Raw genomic sequence first — 17564 nt, 5'->3', positions numbered from 1 at the left:
AGGATAGTAAACACCCAAATCCTTGCCCTGCTGATACCTGCTTGATGGCCAAGCTATCTGCTCTAGCACAGGAAGAGCCTTCAGTAATGTAAACGCATCTCAGCCTTGCTCACGTGCCTCCAGTGTACTTGCAGTCAAGGGTACAACAGCCCAAGGGAGCTTTGCTGCTCCAGCCACAGGACTAGCAGCAGACCGTTAGGGCTTGACTGTGCTCAAGCCAGGCTTTGTGCAGGATGGGGCCGAAGCTGCGTCTTGACATGCAACTATTACATGCTCGCAGGATCAGAAATTTGGACTTCAGATTAGAGTGAAGAACAGCAGCAGTTAACTAAATACATCTACTGGTTTCTGCAAGAAGCCATGGTACTGAGAAGCCAACCAAAGCCAATGGATAAAAGAACACAGAAAGCAGAAAATGGAGGTGGTCACACAAAATTAAATCCTGCCTTAACACACATAATTACCACTTAAGTTTACCGGACACGAGGACACGGCAGTGAGACAGAACTGGATCTACTGCTGTTGGCTCTGTACAGCTTCAAATAAATGAATCACACATTGATTATTAATAAATTGATATATACTTTATTATGCACAAGAGACTAAGATGACATGACACTGTGGTTATCAAAACTGTACAACTATGCATTTCCACAAGTCTCTGAAATACTGAACGTAATATGAAATACAAATGGGGTGTTCAGACTGGCCACAGGTATTAGCAATTAAATTTCTCCCATTCTTTGATTTAAAAAAAGCATCTGGCATTTGGATCTTAAAGAAATATACTTATTTATTCAAAGGTGAGAATCTTGTGTTTGGAACTGGTAGGCACATGGCAGCGAAGATCCGATAACGCTGTGAATGTCCCCATGAATGACAAACAACAACAGGGCAGAACAGTCACCCCACATGAAGGGCTGTCAGCACAACCAACAGTACAGTCTTCTTGTGAAGCATGAGGTAGATATACGTAACAGAAAGAACAGTACATACAGGAGAGAAATGGTTAGAAAAGGGGAGGGGGAAAGTTACAATCATCAACTTCTACAGACATTTTGCAAAATCCATTTCTATATGGAAAATGCTACAACAAAAGCCTAACAGAAAGATCCGACTTCTTGAAACACAAATATAGCAATGTCCAAAACCAAATGCTGTAAAAGGTTAGAGTTAGTGATTAGATGACGCATGACACAACGAGCAGTCTACTTTGGAGTTTAAGTACGTTACTAATAGCTTTTACAGACAGAAGGTGCCCCTTTTAAGCCCAATCCTCCCATTCTTATATAAGAAGTTCCATCGCAGTCGATTCCATTACGCCGAAATTCACCCCCGAGTTTGTCCCTCCAAAGCCCTGCTTTAAAGCCTTCTGCGGGGACAGGAGGACCCGCTGCCTTCCACATCCCATGGGTATCTTCCACGGGAAGTCCAGCATGGCGAAACCAGGTCTGGCAGAGGCAGGAACCGCGACTCTGTGGTTACGCGGCCAGGAGCTTGCCACACCACGCACAGAAACTTGCAGGAGAGACAAACGGCTGCTATAAAAGTAGAGCTGATAGGTGTATCAGCCCTCTGAACTGCAGGCAGCCTAACGCCTGCCAGAAAATACTATACTTTTTAGTAATAAAGCTATTAACTGGAAATGCCCAGGTTTGGTTCCCTCTCTCTTTCTCTCTCTCTGTATTAAAGCAGAAATGGCTGTTCCATCTGCTAAGTAATTATATGTAGTTTTGGTAACCTCCAATAGACAATTAGTTCAGATCGATTAAAATTTCTGAATTAAATAGGTGAGTGCACCAGGTTCAGTTAATTAATTAAAACTGTATTTCAAATAGAAGTCAACAAATCGAATATTTGATCTTTATATATTTTTGGTTTATCCAACGGTAAATATAAATCTGTAAATTATTTTAAAATTAGAGTAAATTTTTGATAAAAAACATTGGTAATGCAGCATGTTTCTCTCAAAAATATACAATTATCTATTTTACATAAAAGTGTTCAACCTGTCCATCCCAACGACCAAATCTAATACTTCCTATGAGAAACTACTTAATAAAATATCTGAGGAAGGAAAGGGTTAAAACAGGGAAAAGAATTTACAAAATATGTAAATTTCACAGTAATTGAAATTAAACATTTCATATAGAGTAACTTACATTTATCTAAAACATTTAAATATATCTTTATACAGAAATTTAATGTAGTAAAATATAGCTATGATTGAACTTAAAGACTCTAGTCTTCTTTGAAGACATCTTTAAAGACTTTACACATAGAATATGCTTATACAATACATTCTGCTGAAGGTTAGGCAAAGCGCTTTCTTTTCAACCACACAGGTAGCACATTCATCCTCCCGACACCTCGTAACAGAGCCAATCCTGCATACCCTTACGCATGGGGATAACTACACTTACGTGACGATCCTGTCAATATTATCAGGACTACCCATTGGCCTGATAACAGGAAACACTTTTCATATGTGTCACTCTAGATATCCACAGTCTCCATGGACTCTGAGAAGAGCCATAACGTGTAGAGTTGAGCATGTGCTTGTACTAGCAAGGACGAGGCGTGTAGTTACTCATATGCATAAATGTTTGCGGGATTAGTAACAGATTTGATTTAAAGTGAGTAATATTCCACCTGATCCTGGGCACTTAAATCTATTGCGTATCTTGCACTTTGACCATCCTGGCATCAGTAAGGCACAAGTGTAAAATCAGCAAAAGAAATCTGCAGCTCAGACTTCAGAGCAGACTATCACTCTAGTGTAATGAATTCCCTTCTCCGCTTGCAGAACACAGGTAACCTTCACTAAAATTAATGAAGGTTACTCATCTCATTTTTAGAGGAAAACAATGCTCATTCTTCCTCAGAGGAGAAGGATCAGTAGAACACATTACAATTACAAAGTGGCAACATAACAGTCAAACAATTACACATTAAAAGTGTCTTTTTTCTTTTCATTTGGCATTGATTTGAAGGTCAAGATATGGCAAAGACACTAAAAAATACTGTGACAGTTAGTACCTTTCTGCCATTTCCATATTCTGACACTACTTTGGGACTATCCAATTGCAGTGTTCATACAACAGCCTGACACAAACAACTGCATGACTATCTTAAGAGAAGAGCTTCATTTTGATAGGCAGTATTCTGCACAAACAATAGGCTCTACTGTACATTCTTTGTGCCCTCAAAACCGTCTCTTATTTCAAAGGGAATTTGGGCTAGCTAAAGGATTAGAACCAAATCACCTCTTTTATCTCCTCTCTCTACCTATTTTAAACTGAAGAGACAGTTGGTTTTTATTTTTTAATATATATATGCATTATATACTTTACATATGGAAGGAACACTGTTCCCAATTGTTAAAGTGGTAAGTTAGGCTCTGTATACTTAGGTATACAGCTATTTGCATAAAGACATTGCCATTGAAGGTACACACACATCTATGTTAGTGCATAAGAACATTTTTTTTGTCTTAATGTTTGTGTGTGCCTGTATTTGGTATAGTAGATTAAAAATAATCTCTTATTAAAGAGCTTTGGCCCAGAGAACAAGAAAGGGAATGTTAGAGTGCGCTCTTCTCCAATTAGCAAATCGATGCATATTAAAACAAAAATACCTAGAACAAACCTGAAGCTGCAAACACAACAGGAAAGCAAATGAGATGCTGTAGCTGTAAGCTTAATGAAACAAAGGTTACTCAAAAGTGGCTAAACATAGCTGAAGTAATAAAAAGTTATTAACCAAAGAGATCTGACCTTGAGGCTCTCTTACTCAGACAAATAGAAATTCTTTGACCTAGGATCATCCTTGTTCTGCTTATCTTGTTGAATTCCCTTAATGAATACCTTGTGTCAATGAGAAGGTTTAGGGAAAGAAAAAGTCATATAGACAAAGCAGCATTTTTCCAAACTGGCATAGACTTCACATTGAGGACCCGTGGACCCCTAGAACAGGTTGCAGTACTGTAAAATTAGTAGCTTTGTCACATGTAGCATAACATGCTGTAGAAGATCCAACAGGCTGTGTTTACCCATGCATTGTGTGCACATATACACACTCACACACACAGTGGCTTCCCCAAAAGAAAATCAGTCTTTTTTTTTTTTTTTAAACCCCCCCATAGAAAAATCCCTCCTAATTTTTTTTTCAAAAGCAACCAAACCAATCCTTTTAACTTACAAAAGCTGATGCCCACACACAGTCCTTTGAACCTCTGCGCTCCTGTGTTGCTCCTCTGGCGTGTTCCCCCGCGGTTAGGTGGCACTGCTGCTGGAGCAGGGGGTGCTCTGCGTGCTGCCAATGCTGTGCGCTGCACTGCTGTTCTCGGAGGCTGGCGGGGACGTGGGGACCTGCTGCCTTCCCGCTGTTTCCCCTGAGGGAAAGGGGAGAGAAAAAGTGGGGTTGGGAGAAGGGAAATTGAAAATGTTAGTTGTCACAGAAAACAATAAGCCGTTCCTTCCCAGTTTTCCTCTTCTGTTAGTTTGTATTTCCATGCGATGAATATCTTGGGTGACAGACCTCAAACAGAGTCCTGTTGAAAATGTTACTAGACTTTAGCACCTTGGCATTGCTATGCACATGGGGAAAATAATGCTGCTGTTTTCGTAAGCATTTTAAAAGCAGCTGATGGAAACTGCCAAGAGGGACACTGTCCATCTTGTGTTGTCAGCTGTCACTCACATGGGTCCTGTTACATGACTCAGACCACTTTATAGCTTTGCTGTTTCATGGGAAAAGGCCAATGAAATGTAGGCTTTAGTTTTAGTGTCAGTTTATAGAGCAGCATATTTACTAAAAGTGGAGCTGAAGACAACGTTCTTCAGTCAGCTGGATACCACATATCCTGAGACATGGCCAGTTTTCTTCACGTAGAAAAACAACAGGCTACCCTGCAAGCTTGACTCGATTTACTCCGAATATAACATGCAGGAAGTTCCCCTGTAGCTACCACAGTATGTGTGGCACTTAGAACCTGTAGTAAGAACAAGTCTCACCATTTCTTGTTAATTGTTTACTGATGATAAATTAAAAGCCCTTTGTTATTTGGATTGCCAAATCAAGCACTAGGAGTTAAAGTCAGATTTATGGCTCCTGATAAAACCTAGATTTTTGTCTGCTCTCCTTACACCCCTTCTGCACCTGTGGCTTTGATCCTATGGAATAAATCCAGCTCTCAACTAGCATGGAAATAAAAATTGCACCATTGTGAGAATGCACAAAAGATAACAAGGTCACGTAGGAAACTAACTATGGCATTTCTTAAGTTACAGCGCTCAAATCTACAACCTTAGTAATATTACAAAATACTGTCTTCAAAACAGATGGCAAGACTAAGTTTATATAACGTGCGCTGTGGCTGCCCCCTCCCTTGAGCTCATCTCTCAGGATGTGAAGGTGTGATCTCAACACAGTAACCCGGACAGACTGCTGCTGCTTGAGCTGCAGACCAGTCGTGGCAGCCAGCACCAGCACCAGCATGGGTGCTTTCCCAGCAAAGGAGCAAGATGGAAATGTTTTGCCGGATCATGGGCAGGAACAACTAGGAAAAATCAAAGGCTGGTAGATCTCCTGTCTCATGAGTTTATAGTGATGCAGATCTCCTGCTTCACGTTGCCCTAGGTTATCCGAAACCTGACGCCATGGGCCAGGTCTGCAGAGTCCAATTTTTCTTCCCTGCTCAGAATTTGGTAGCGCTCCCATTCCCCAGCAATTGCTTCCGTGACAGGTTGAAGGCGGGAAAGGCACCGCCTGCATCCATAGGGTTACAGAGCCAGGACGAGCCAGCTTCCTCCCGCAGGAGCTGCTCTGGCACATCCCCGTGCCCTGTGTGCTGCTGCCCAGCTGCCAGAGCCCCGAGCTCCTCGGGAATGCGGCCGCGGAGGAAGTGTGCCTTTAACGCTTTGTGTCTTGGGCCAGAAAATGTCCTTCTGCAGGCTGCTCAGTATTCAGAGGTCTGCTACAAACAAGGGAGGTCTGAGGATTTCTCACAGCAGAGGTTGCAAGTGCTCTTTGTAATGGAAACCAGTGGGTTCGCTGCTAGCTCGCGCCACAGCTGTAAGTGCACGCGAGGCCCCACAACACACAGCCCTTGCCTTACACCCCACTGGTTTAGGAATGGGGAGAAAAGAAAGGACGGGACAGGACAGAAGAACAACAAACTAAACCAGTAAACCACATTGCCCAGGAGGCCAATGAAATGTTTAAAATGAGGGTCAGGATCTCACTCGAATTCGACGCTAAGTCCAGCATTTACTTTTGTCAGCAGATTTTGACTGTTTTTCCCAGTGTAAGAAATCACTATGTAACTCATCCATGAGTGGCACATTTCTGCTCACATGCAGCAGGTCAGAATCTACCCCCAGTCGTCTGCAAACAAAATGTGTTTCAGCTTTAACTTGCACTGGAAACAGCTTTGCAACCCAGCAGAACAAATTGTATAAAATCCATGTTTCTGTCACGGTGCTGTAAAAGCTTTCGTAAGTCTTGTTTGGATGTCTTCCCCTCCTGACTTGCTCCCTTCTCCTCTAGTTGTTTGTGTACAAGTCTTCCTTCCTTTTGTACTACAGGATATATTTATAAAGGCAGTGATAAGCAATCTCCCTTTCATTAAAACAAAACAAGCGAAGGCAAACGTCAGAAGAGAGCAACCCCTGGCAGCACGGGGAGAAGAGGCCGCGCAGAGGAACAGCAGCCGCTCCGCTCCCCCAGCGGGGCCCCCGGCCCCCGCGCCCTCCCGCCCTCCTCACAGCTCCGCTGTCACCCATTTTACAAACCACATGATTGCACACAGCTTTGCGTCAGCCTCGGCATGTCAATACAATCTGCATGCATTTAACCATAAATTCATTTATAAGCTAAACACATCTGTTTTTTATTTTACGGCAAAGTGACAGGCGCAGTGCCGGAGTCCCCATGTGAGCCCAACAGCTCGCTCTGCTCCTCCTGGCTCCTCTGGAAAGCATCTTAGGAGGCACTTTCCCTTTGGTTTGGGATGGGAGCCCCCTTCCCTCCCCTGTGATTCAATTGCCTCTGCAGTACCTTGTTTCTAGAGCCTGATCAGCAGCTCTGATATACCACAATCTCTTGTGGAACAAAGTTTCAACGTCCTGAATGAAAGAAATCCAAATCACAGTGACGTTATGAACACAGTCTAGCAGATATTTGGACTGGCTGATTTTTCCTACATTCTACTTCCTCAACACCTAGCTAATCTGTAGCAAAGTAATTTTAAAAAATATTAATGAAAAAAAATGTAAGGAAATGTAAATCATCACTGAAGAGGCATTCCCCATCTGTCTTTTTCATGTAAACAGCTTCATGGATCTTATGGTACTGAACCAGAACTGCTCCAAATGGACATGTCTCATCTATAGACAGTAAACAAGCTTTTACCCATCTGAATGCGACAACATGCACTTTATTATTCACACTTAGGAAAGCTGCCAGTTGTACTCCCTGTCCAGGAAGTCTGAATGTTTGCTTTTCTATCTCCATTTGCCAAATATAATTGGTTGCTATGTCAGTTTATTTTAAATCAGATCCCATAAAAAAAGAGAGAAGTGAGGGAGGAGGGATGCTTTTAACTTCTCGGATTTTGGAACATTTTATTGTTAACTTGCAACAGTGCCTGGAGAAGTAGGAAAGGATGCTTTCTAAGAGAAAAAAGCAACTGATAGTCTCTGTAACACAACATTCATGTTAGTTCACGAGGCTGCTAAACCAAGTAATCAGATTTACACATGTCCCTTCCTAAACACAATTATCCTTATTAAGGCAGATATTACATTGGCAGGTATTTACATGGTTAAATTTTGAAGAGTTTCTGCACCCATGCACACCACTGACACTTAAGTCAGTACGGGCTCCTTTTGCAGAAAAGTCGGTTAAAATTCCTCCACCATTGCTATAATCCTAGCTCCCCCTTCTCTTCCTCTACCACCTGTGTATCTTATGACATTTGTACTCCATTTTGAATTGTTTTGGAGAATCTAGAGTATTTTAAAGCACAATTTTGATGCTTTGGCAGAAATCCCTGATTTTTTATTATTGGAATCGGCAAAAGCCCTACATGAAAAAACCCAACACAACAATCCTTGTTCAGTATTTGGAGATGAAATTCTACTTATTTTGTAGTTCTTTTCTGCTATCAATTGTTTGAAGTTTGTAATGTTAATGGCCTATCAAGATGAAGAAAAAAGCCCATTCACGTAAAGCTTTCTCCATGCTAGAGTAAGTCTGCCAGTAGAGACATACTGATAAAATTCTATCAGCAAACCTTCTTACTACTGGCAAAAAGGTGGTCTTTTGCTGTACTGCATATGGCACTCCAGCAACAAAAATACCTTACTTCACACATCCCAAGTTATCATTCTTCACCAGCGATAGCTTTCTTCCGTGGTCTGAGTATCACCAAAACACAATTTTAGAACAAACTCATATTTTCCAACCTTTGGTCTAAATGCGTTAGAAACTCAGTGCTACTTGCAACAAAAGATAAGATTTCAGAGCACGATTCAGCAATGCATGAATTCTCTAATGGCAAGAGACAGTCACTCTATAGATAAAATTCAGATTATCTTTTTTTCCCCCTCCTTATTCTAGTAAAAGTCTGCAGCCAGCTCTAAAATGTTTCCACTGCAGCTGGATTATCTTGTCTGCCACAGCAGTCATCCTCTAAGAGACTGTCCCTGCCAGAGCCCTCACTGCACTCTGCTGCAAGTTCTGCTTTGTAGATACAAGTTACTATGCACAGAAAATTCATGTGCACGGGAAGATAGGTTCACTTTCACAATTCTTTGAAAATCTGAACCAGATAACTTCCTAGATATTTTTCATGATTTCTGTGATCCTCTGATCTAAGGAGTTACAACGTCCCCTTCCTTTCTTTTCTTCTCCTTTATTACTTTTTGTCTGGCCTTTTTCTCCACTTATTTTCACCTCTCATACATAAAGCCAGAGCAGATGCCCTCTCCACTGCTTGTACATGGTCACTATGACTGATTTACTCTGTTAATGTAATTCTCTTGATGGGATTGGTCCAAGTCCTATTGTTGCTAAAGGATTCATCATGTTGGCTTCCCAGTGTTCTTTGTCTACTGACACACAACATGTGTCTATAGATAGTTCTGTATATGAACAGAGATTGAACTGCCACAGGGCCAACGATGTTAATTTAACAATTGTTAACTTTTTGTTAATAAAGGCTACCTTTTCAGAAACTAACAACTTACCTTATACATTTACTCATTGAAATTGCACTTACTTTTTTCCCCACAATGTTTCAGTAGTATATAAAGTGGAATTATACTATTTACACATATTATCACAACCTTTAAATTTTCCACATCTGCCTCAATTCCAAACAAGCTTCATACACAGCTGATGCATTGAGAAGTATTAAACTGCTTATACAAAGTTGCTGTACTGCCAACTGGAAAAAACCCCACAGTTTTTTTTTCCAAATTAACATAAGCTCCTGGGTCATAATATTTACAGAAGCTCTGACCCGGCAGGGCCGGATTCTCACTCCTAAGTAACTTCCATGAGGTTTTAGATGCTGAAAAAACCCTGCAGTGGGCTATGGGAGAATTCCAGTGCTCCAGAGCTGGTTTGGAGTAATTGACCTCACATTCTTCCCACCTCCCAGAGATCTTGGCAGGGTCTTGCGAGGTCAAAAGTGGAAGTAGCTGGGAGTCCAGTATGCTGCAGGGATCCTGAGATACCCTTAATCCACAAGCAGCCACGGTCAGATGCTGCAAATCAAGGCCCCAATGGTGTCCAGTCTTCATCTGTACCACCTTGCAGATTACATGCAACAGAAAGCTGCCCAAACTCCCTTTTTCCGATACAGTACTGTATTTCTGCTAACTCGGTTTAGTATGGAAAAAATTCTGAGGAGGTACTGAAAAATTTTCTATGCGTAAAGGCTGCACCAATTCAGGCACATTCCTGGTTATTTGGTTGGACACAATTAAGTGAGATTACACATGAATTCTAACAATTTAATGTAACAGTTGAAGAATGGAGGAATAAATAATTGGGATAAAAATTCTATGTAATTGAGGCCTGAGAAACATTTTCAAGTCTAGTTATATTCAGAATATGTCTATGTAAATAAAGCATTCTCTTATCCATTTGGCCCGCTCCTTGTACTGATCACATCACATTCTCAGTCACATCAGCCTAATTTAGTAACTGCAAAAATTTTTTAAAAAAGGAGTATGGGAACCAAAAGGGATCCGTTAACTGAAATGTTAACTAAATTTGAAATACAGAGGTGCTACTCATGATAATGCACAAGCCAGGAATACTCAGTTTTACTCATATCCCAGGTGAGTTTTCAAGATTCACGTTTAAAATTACTTTAGCAAATTTTAAATCATGTTCATAACACCTCCCTTTAGGGAAGGGCAGGTATCAATCTGATACACACCAACAGGCTCATGGGAGGAGTTGCTGGAAAACACCCTAGTAAGAACAGAGAGCAAGACAAGAAGTCCAGGATAACCACTGCTGGCCCCCCTCCCCTTTCCTCCCACCTTGCAAGAGTTCAGACCACGCCACATTTCCTGTGGCATGATCTGCACTGAAGTCTGTAAGAGCCCTCGTACTTACCTGTGTGAGAGTAGATAAACCAGAGTGCTCCTGTTAGCAGGGCTCCAATTACAAATGCCGCAAAGGCAATGCCCACGACAGTCAGCGTGTCCAGCCCGTAGAACACAGCTACAAAGGTAAACACACATTGTAAGGACTTTTTGTTTTCAGTGGCAAATACTGTTTTACAAAAATTCACCCTTACATTTCGATGGACACGTTTTTTAAAAATTCATAGTTAATTAAGCAGCATTTTAAGGAACAAACTAGCAGATTTGCATCAAGGAAATAAAAGTGATGCTTTCAGAGACTGGCTTCAGTCCAACCAACTGTTCCACATCACAAAGCAAAACCCCAGCTCAGCACACCCAAATCTGGAAAATGTTGCAAAAATTAGGCATTTTCAGTTGGCTGTTAATAACTTGCTTTCAATTAAATATCCATTTATCTTAAAAATGTGTTTTTAAAAGGTTGAGATTTTTGGCAGAAGATGATTTTCATTTAAATGCCCTAACATTCAAGCAAACTTTCCCCTACATCTCCTGCAAGTTCAGTCCGAAATCTAGGTGGAGAACGGAACTGCTGTTAAGAGGGAAGAGATGCCAGCAAAAAGTCAGCAAAAACATAAATAGAAACAATTGTTTTTCACATTTGGCAATGTTTTCAATAACTGAAATTAATTCCAGAAGACAAAAATAGAACCACACACACACGCAAATCAGTTTCTAGGGGAGAGGCACTTTTGCAGTACCATTTCAAGGGTAACAGCATCTGGTTCCTGGATGTATTGCCCCCCAGTGTTAACCATCCAAACAGAGAAACTTTTGGCTTTTGTGTTTTCTTTTTGGTGATTAGAAATACTTAAAATAATAATCACTCTTTTAGCAATCATTTTGGGAAATTTCTTCATACAAAATTGATTTCTAGTTTCATTACTTTTAATGTCTCCCAGTGCACACAATGGCTTAGGCCAGTGAATAACATTTTACTGACTAAGCTGGCCAGGAAATGAGCTGACTGGATCTTCTCAGTAGTATCCTTCAGTGGAATTTCAGTTCTCAAAACACAACCAACACCCTCACTTTACACATTCCTGCATCCAGCAGACATCCCTACGGACATCCACTGGCCCAACAGCTCCTGAGATCCTCAGTGCCATTCCCATTTTGATAAATGTCTTCTCCAGCAGTTCCTGTTGGCAAGACCCATTTCTGGGTGCCTGCAACCAAGTTTGCATATGCAAGACCTGACAGATAGTGGCTTAGAAGGTTTTTCTCTCATTTCTTCTATGAGACTATTTCTGATTCCTTTGGCCACATCTGGTCATTTTAAATGCAAGGAGAAAAGACTATCCTAAACTCAATTTTTTTTTCTTCCTTCAAGGCACCAGCCAGTGTTCTCTCCTCTTAGGAGAAAGTTTAGTGCACAGGAGAAAGTGACACGGAGGCTGAAGTGGCAGAAGGATTTTTTCTGATTCCCCTTGCTATTTTGAGCAAACAGTCCCAAAGACGTAGGGACAAGAGCAGAGGAAAAAGTCTTCTCTGCACTTCCTCTTCTGATCTTCCCTTTTCTCCATTCGTTCTTGTTTTTTGCTAGAAATCATCTTCACCTTCCTGTTTATTATTGTCTTCTAGTGCTCCTTCTCTCCTTTTCTTCCCTTCCTGGGTCAGTAATTGACCCTGGTTAACTCACTACTCCAAGACAACAGAAAAAACAAAGAAATTAATCCGTACAAGTCAGTGATCTCATCTACAGCATGACCTGTGAGTGCTGGGGCCAGAGTAACTGGGGATGTGGCCAGCTGCAGTGCAGGGTAGGAGTGAGGCTTGGAGAATGACACAGGAGCTCCATAAGATGGCATTGATGCCGAAACCCTGCTACTGGGAAGCGGTGGCCTCAGCAGAGAAGGGGGAAATAACACACACATCAGCAAATGAACTTGCTAAGGCTGAGACTCACAATGGTGTTTTCCCAAATTTGATTTTCACATACACAAAAGGTCACAGCCCTTCTCTCTAAATGCTGATGGGGATCTCTCAATCAGCAATACAGTCAGAATTCTATTCTGTCCCAGAATTTAAACACACACACACTCAGAAAACTTGAAGATAATTTTCTTCATTGATCTAATAGTGTCTAGACAAAAGTTTAAGGCTTGCAAGAGATTGGTTTAAGAGTTACTTACGTGGCTGTCTCACATTTGGCTTTGGAAGGGAAGGATCTAATTTAAACAAAAACAAAACCCACAAAACATTAATCACACAGAGTTCCACATACAGTCTATAAACTATGCAAGCAACCTTCAGGATCTGATCTAACAGAAAGACATTAATTGTAATTTTTACAAACCAGGAACTTCAGGAAAACCATCCTGAATTCAATAATCTTGCTCAGCTCAGAAAAATTCTATTCGTATATTGATCATTCCTTGGGTGAACATATCTACAGTATAGTTCATGCATCATATATTTTGCTGGCAAGTACACCGCAACCTTTCCCACCCCGATGTCATCAGGCTGGACCTGCAGTAACTCTGGTTATCCCTACGTGGAGCCTTTAAAGAGCACAGATTGCAAAGGCGGTTCCAAGGTGATTACATTCACCTGACTACTCACTAATCACAACCATGAGATACCAGCATGCTAAATCACACACATGAAATTAAAATCAAACACTGGCTATCACCTCTAAAGAAAAGTCTGTATTATGGCATGATACAGACTCCTTTGTCCAAACTGCATGAATATGTGTTGATTCACACATTTTCCCGAGTCCTACTTGGTATTCTGTCTTGGAACTTGGGTTGTTTTTTTGTTTTGTTTTGGTTTTTAATTATATATAGGAAATAAAAGCTCATAGCTATTATATCAAAGCTATTGTTCTTGGCAAGAATATAAAATATCATCATCATTATCAGCATGTAACAGAAAGAGACAAGTAAACATATGTTAAAAAATGAAGAATTTTCCCTTCTTTTGCTTAACTGGCTTCTCTTATCTTTCTCCAAGAATGCCACCTCAAACAGAAGAGCCAGAGATTCTGGCTTCAGACCCGAGGACCTGTTTGGTTAGCTGCAGTCTGCTTCTGCATTGGCCAGTAACCTAGGGATCTCATTTAAATTCTGGCATATCTGAGAGTGTTCAGTGCAACAGCTGTAAAAGGATTTGATAAGATGGTGTCCCAATACTTGTTTTTGTATCTTTAGCAAATGAATAAAAAATTTAATTGCTATGTAAACATAGAGGCTCAAAAACACTGAAAATAAATATTTTTCTTTAAAGTATTCCTAAACCAAGACTATGCTTCTAACTTCTAAAACCCAAATGGCAGCACTAAACTGCCAGCAATATCCTATAAGACGATTAGGCCCAGACACATATGCCTACAATATCCAAAAAAGCATTTTATTCTTCAACTGCATTATTGTCACTTGTTGTAACACACAAGTATCTCTTCCAGATCATTCTTGGCAGGATGGTAGGGAAGAGGTGGAACAGCAGTAGGAAACAGGTGAGAACAGAGGGGCGGTGGGTGTGTGCATGCACAAATAAACTGGAAAGTCGTCAAGTACACATAACAGCAACAGCATAACTGAATGTAAGATTTGTGAGGAGGGCTGGACTGAAACCAAGGAGCATTGAACAGTACAAACATGGGTAAGGGCGCTATCAGATTGTCCAAACACTCCACTAGCAGGTCCCAAGTGCCAAGAAAATGCCTTCTGAGCTGAAGGGAGAATGAATTTTTCATGCTCATTCTGTCACTGGCCTCTCTACAGAGAATATAGAGTCTGCTAATTAATGATAGGTGTGTAGCCCATTATCAATTCTCCCCAGTCATCCAGTCCTTACATGTATTTTAATGTGGTTTGCTCAGAGCAACACAGAAGCAGTGGAAATCCTTGAGGACCAGGAAAAGCATCTAATTTAAAAACATCAGCAGCCAGCCTTTAGAAATTATCATGATTTTCTATACCTTTGTAGGATAGAGGCACTTGTTAGCTGCTCACTTGACCTCTTTTCTATGACCTGTCTCCTTTTGCTGTAGAAATAATAATCTAAACTTTCCACACTTAGCAATAATCTGAACAATGACACTGGTAGATTATTTCAACAGAAGAACATGTATTTCCTAGCATTTAAATGGCCATCCATATGCCTTTCACTGAAGTGGGGGAGAGTGTGTGTGAAATGCAGGAATGCAAAGGGAAAGAACGTGGCATGGAGTTAGGTTTTAGACACTTCCACTGGGATGTACTGCAATAATGTAAGCAACTGAGCTTGTAAATAACAAAATTAGGAGGGGAGGAAGAGTTAATTCTCATTTAGATATACAGTTGTTATTTCTATTACAGTCAATGACAGTCATAAGCTTATGTCTGAAGAAAAAAAAAAAGTGACCAGTTTGTTCTGATTTTTGAAATGTCAAGGACATGACTTCTCCATTTGGCTTGGAGAGCAGATCCAATGGCAGTAACTCACATAATATGGTTTACAACAATGAAAGCTGGCCTGTTCACATGAAAGAAAACGAAGAACCACACCTCTGAGATGTAAATTCTCCTGTTCAGTAATGCGATATAATTTTTTCTCCAAATCTTAGGTTCATGTATCGGCCAACAACGGCATTTGGCTTTTAGAAAGGGGTTGTTTGATTCACTGCAGAACAACTGCATACCAACAAAGCTACGTTGTTAATGTGCCACTTTGTATTATGTCTGAAAGCTGTGATATGCTGAGATTTCCACCAAACATCCCACAATTAGACTAAATCACCCACAATACCACAAAATACTCTATCGCACTGTTGTCTTGTAACTAATCTTTATAAATTTAGCTCATCTTTGCACACTAAGACCTTGTGCCTCTGACAAAGACAACATTCTGAGCGAATCCTGAGACGGGAGCTGCGCACAATGCTCCACACATCGGAAGGGCAAGAGAGCTCAGAGTACGAGTCTGTTTATTGAAAGCTGAACTTCAGTTGCAGGATTTACTCATTCCCAATAGAATAACCACTAACCAAAAAAAGAAAAAGCTTTGCAAAAGAAAGAGTGCAGAATCAGGCCCAAAGCACAATTTTAATTGTGCCACACTGAAAAGATCAAATACTTGCCTTTAATTCATAGTGGATTTGATCTGTATTAACAAATTTTTAAAAAACCCCCACGAGCTGACTTGCAGAGTTAAACAGAAACAGTTGTTGCTTACATCCCCTAGCAAATTGTTTGAAGACTAAAAAGCATGCACTGTACAACGGAGGTTAAAGGACTTCTGATCCCCATCCTTTTGACGCTCCCCAAAGAGCATTCCAAAGGTCAGCCAGCCTTTGGACACAATTGGAAGATTTTGATGTGCACGTGAAACCACTGAATCTTCTGATTAAACTCCCATGATAATACAAAAAGACAAGATAATGCACATATATTTTCTTCTATGAATGCATCAAAACATGACTGATGCTGTTGTCAGAGGGATTCACTAAGAAAAACTTTCAAATTAAACAAAACTGTGAAAACAGTTCTTATTTCCCATCACTCACAGGGCATATTCTTATGTTATTGTTATTATTCCTAAATATATATTTACAAGCACAATAAAGAAATGATACAGCAGGAAGCAGAGCACTGCCTTTGATCTTTGAGCAACAAGAAGTTGCTGGAAGCGCTACTGCTATATTCATGCTTCTGAACCCCATATTGTGTAGTACGGTATTCCTTTCTCAATGCCTGGCAAAACCACATGTCCAGAGATCAATAAAGACAGTTAAAAACCGACAATGAACTGCCCTGATGATTGCTGCCAGGGAAATGTCTAAACAAGTAACATATTACAAACACAGTATCACCACAAGATTATACGATGTCACATATTTGGAGTACTCCCTCATTTCAAGCAGTTATAGTGTTACACAATATAACATATATAGCTTTATTAAACAGTTCAAGCTCATTTTCATACCTTCTGGTTTTCCTTCATGTGTTATTACAACAAGGGGCTTGGTGAAGGTTTTCTTGTTGTGCATCATGGCCAAGATCATGTCCACATTGAGAGAGGTGCAAGCTTCATCAGGAGGAATGCACTGTAAGTGGAAAAAACAGTGTATGAGGTCAGAATGTCATCTCTCTGCCAGGACAGCTGTGCCAGCTGCACAGTTGCCTCATTATCAGTTTTATCCTATATTATTTACCAAAAAAAAGAAAGGAACCTCCAAACAACCCCCGGGTAATGTACTATCAAAGGTAATTCTTAGCTGTGCTTCAGGAGGCAACCTTTGCCTTCATTAAGGATCCTCTAACCTTATGAGAGTGTTACTATTGAACTTAAATGGTAGTAATTATTTTATTTTAGGATGTTTTTTAAAAATCTGGTAGCCAAAACTGTAGCCACCAACACATGTTCATCGACAATGACAAACGATCTTTAAAATAATACATTTTAAGGAGGATGTGCATATACCCCCAAAGTAAAAATAAATCCCAAATTCATAGAACACATTAACAACTAATTTGCAGCCATTTCCATTAGTTATAAAGCAAAATTTGGCAATTCGCTTTTGTTACAATCAGATTGCAATATTATTTGAAATTATGCATGTCTTTGGAAATTAAAGCTAACGTTGTTTGTGCTTTGGGTATAGATGTGATATGGATAGCAAAGATAAATCTGAACCACTCACATAATAAAAAACAATTTCTATTTATCCCATGTAACCACCTAACGAAATTTAGAATCATAGAATAGAATCATAGAATCGTTTTGGTTGGAAAAGACTTTTAAGATCGAATCCAACTGTTAACCTAACACTGCCAAGTCCACCACTAAACCATGTCCCTAAGAGTCACATCAGCTTTTAAATACCTCCAGGGATGGTGACTCCACCACTTCCCTGGAAAGCCTGTTCCAATGCTTGACAACCCTTTAGTGAAGAAATTTTTCCTAATATCTAAT

General features: G+C 40.3%; 1 protein-coding gene across 2 annotated transcripts in view; it reads right to left on the bottom strand.

Moving 5' to 3' along the window:
* Nucleotides 1-562: 562 nt before the first annotated feature.
* The window catches only part of TGFBR3 (transforming growth factor beta receptor 3), a 121621-nt gene continuing 104619 nt past the window's right edge, over nt 563-17564 (bottom strand). For both annotated transcript variants that reach the window (XM_054833218.1, XM_054833217.1), the window contains exons 14-17: nt 16575-16695; nt 12800-12835; nt 10636-10743; nt 563-4393 (exon numbers count right to left, since the gene is read on the bottom strand). In XM_054833218.1, the coding sequence (XP_054689193.1) occupies nt 4275-4393; nt 10636-10743; nt 12800-12835; nt 16575-16695 (384 nt within the window). In that variant the 3' untranslated portion in view covers nt 563-4274. The remainder of the gene's footprint in view (nt 4394-10635; nt 10744-12799; nt 12836-16574; nt 16696-17564) is intronic.

This window comes from Grus americana, chromosome 8, assembly GCF_028858705.1.
Source record: "Grus americana isolate bGruAme1 chromosome 8, bGruAme1.mat, whole genome shotgun sequence".
NCBI lineage: Eukaryota > Metazoa > Chordata > Aves > Gruiformes > Gruidae > Grus > Grus americana.
The sequence above is the reverse complement of the archived record's forward strand: the minus strand, read 5'-3'. Positions and strand labels throughout refer to the sequence as shown.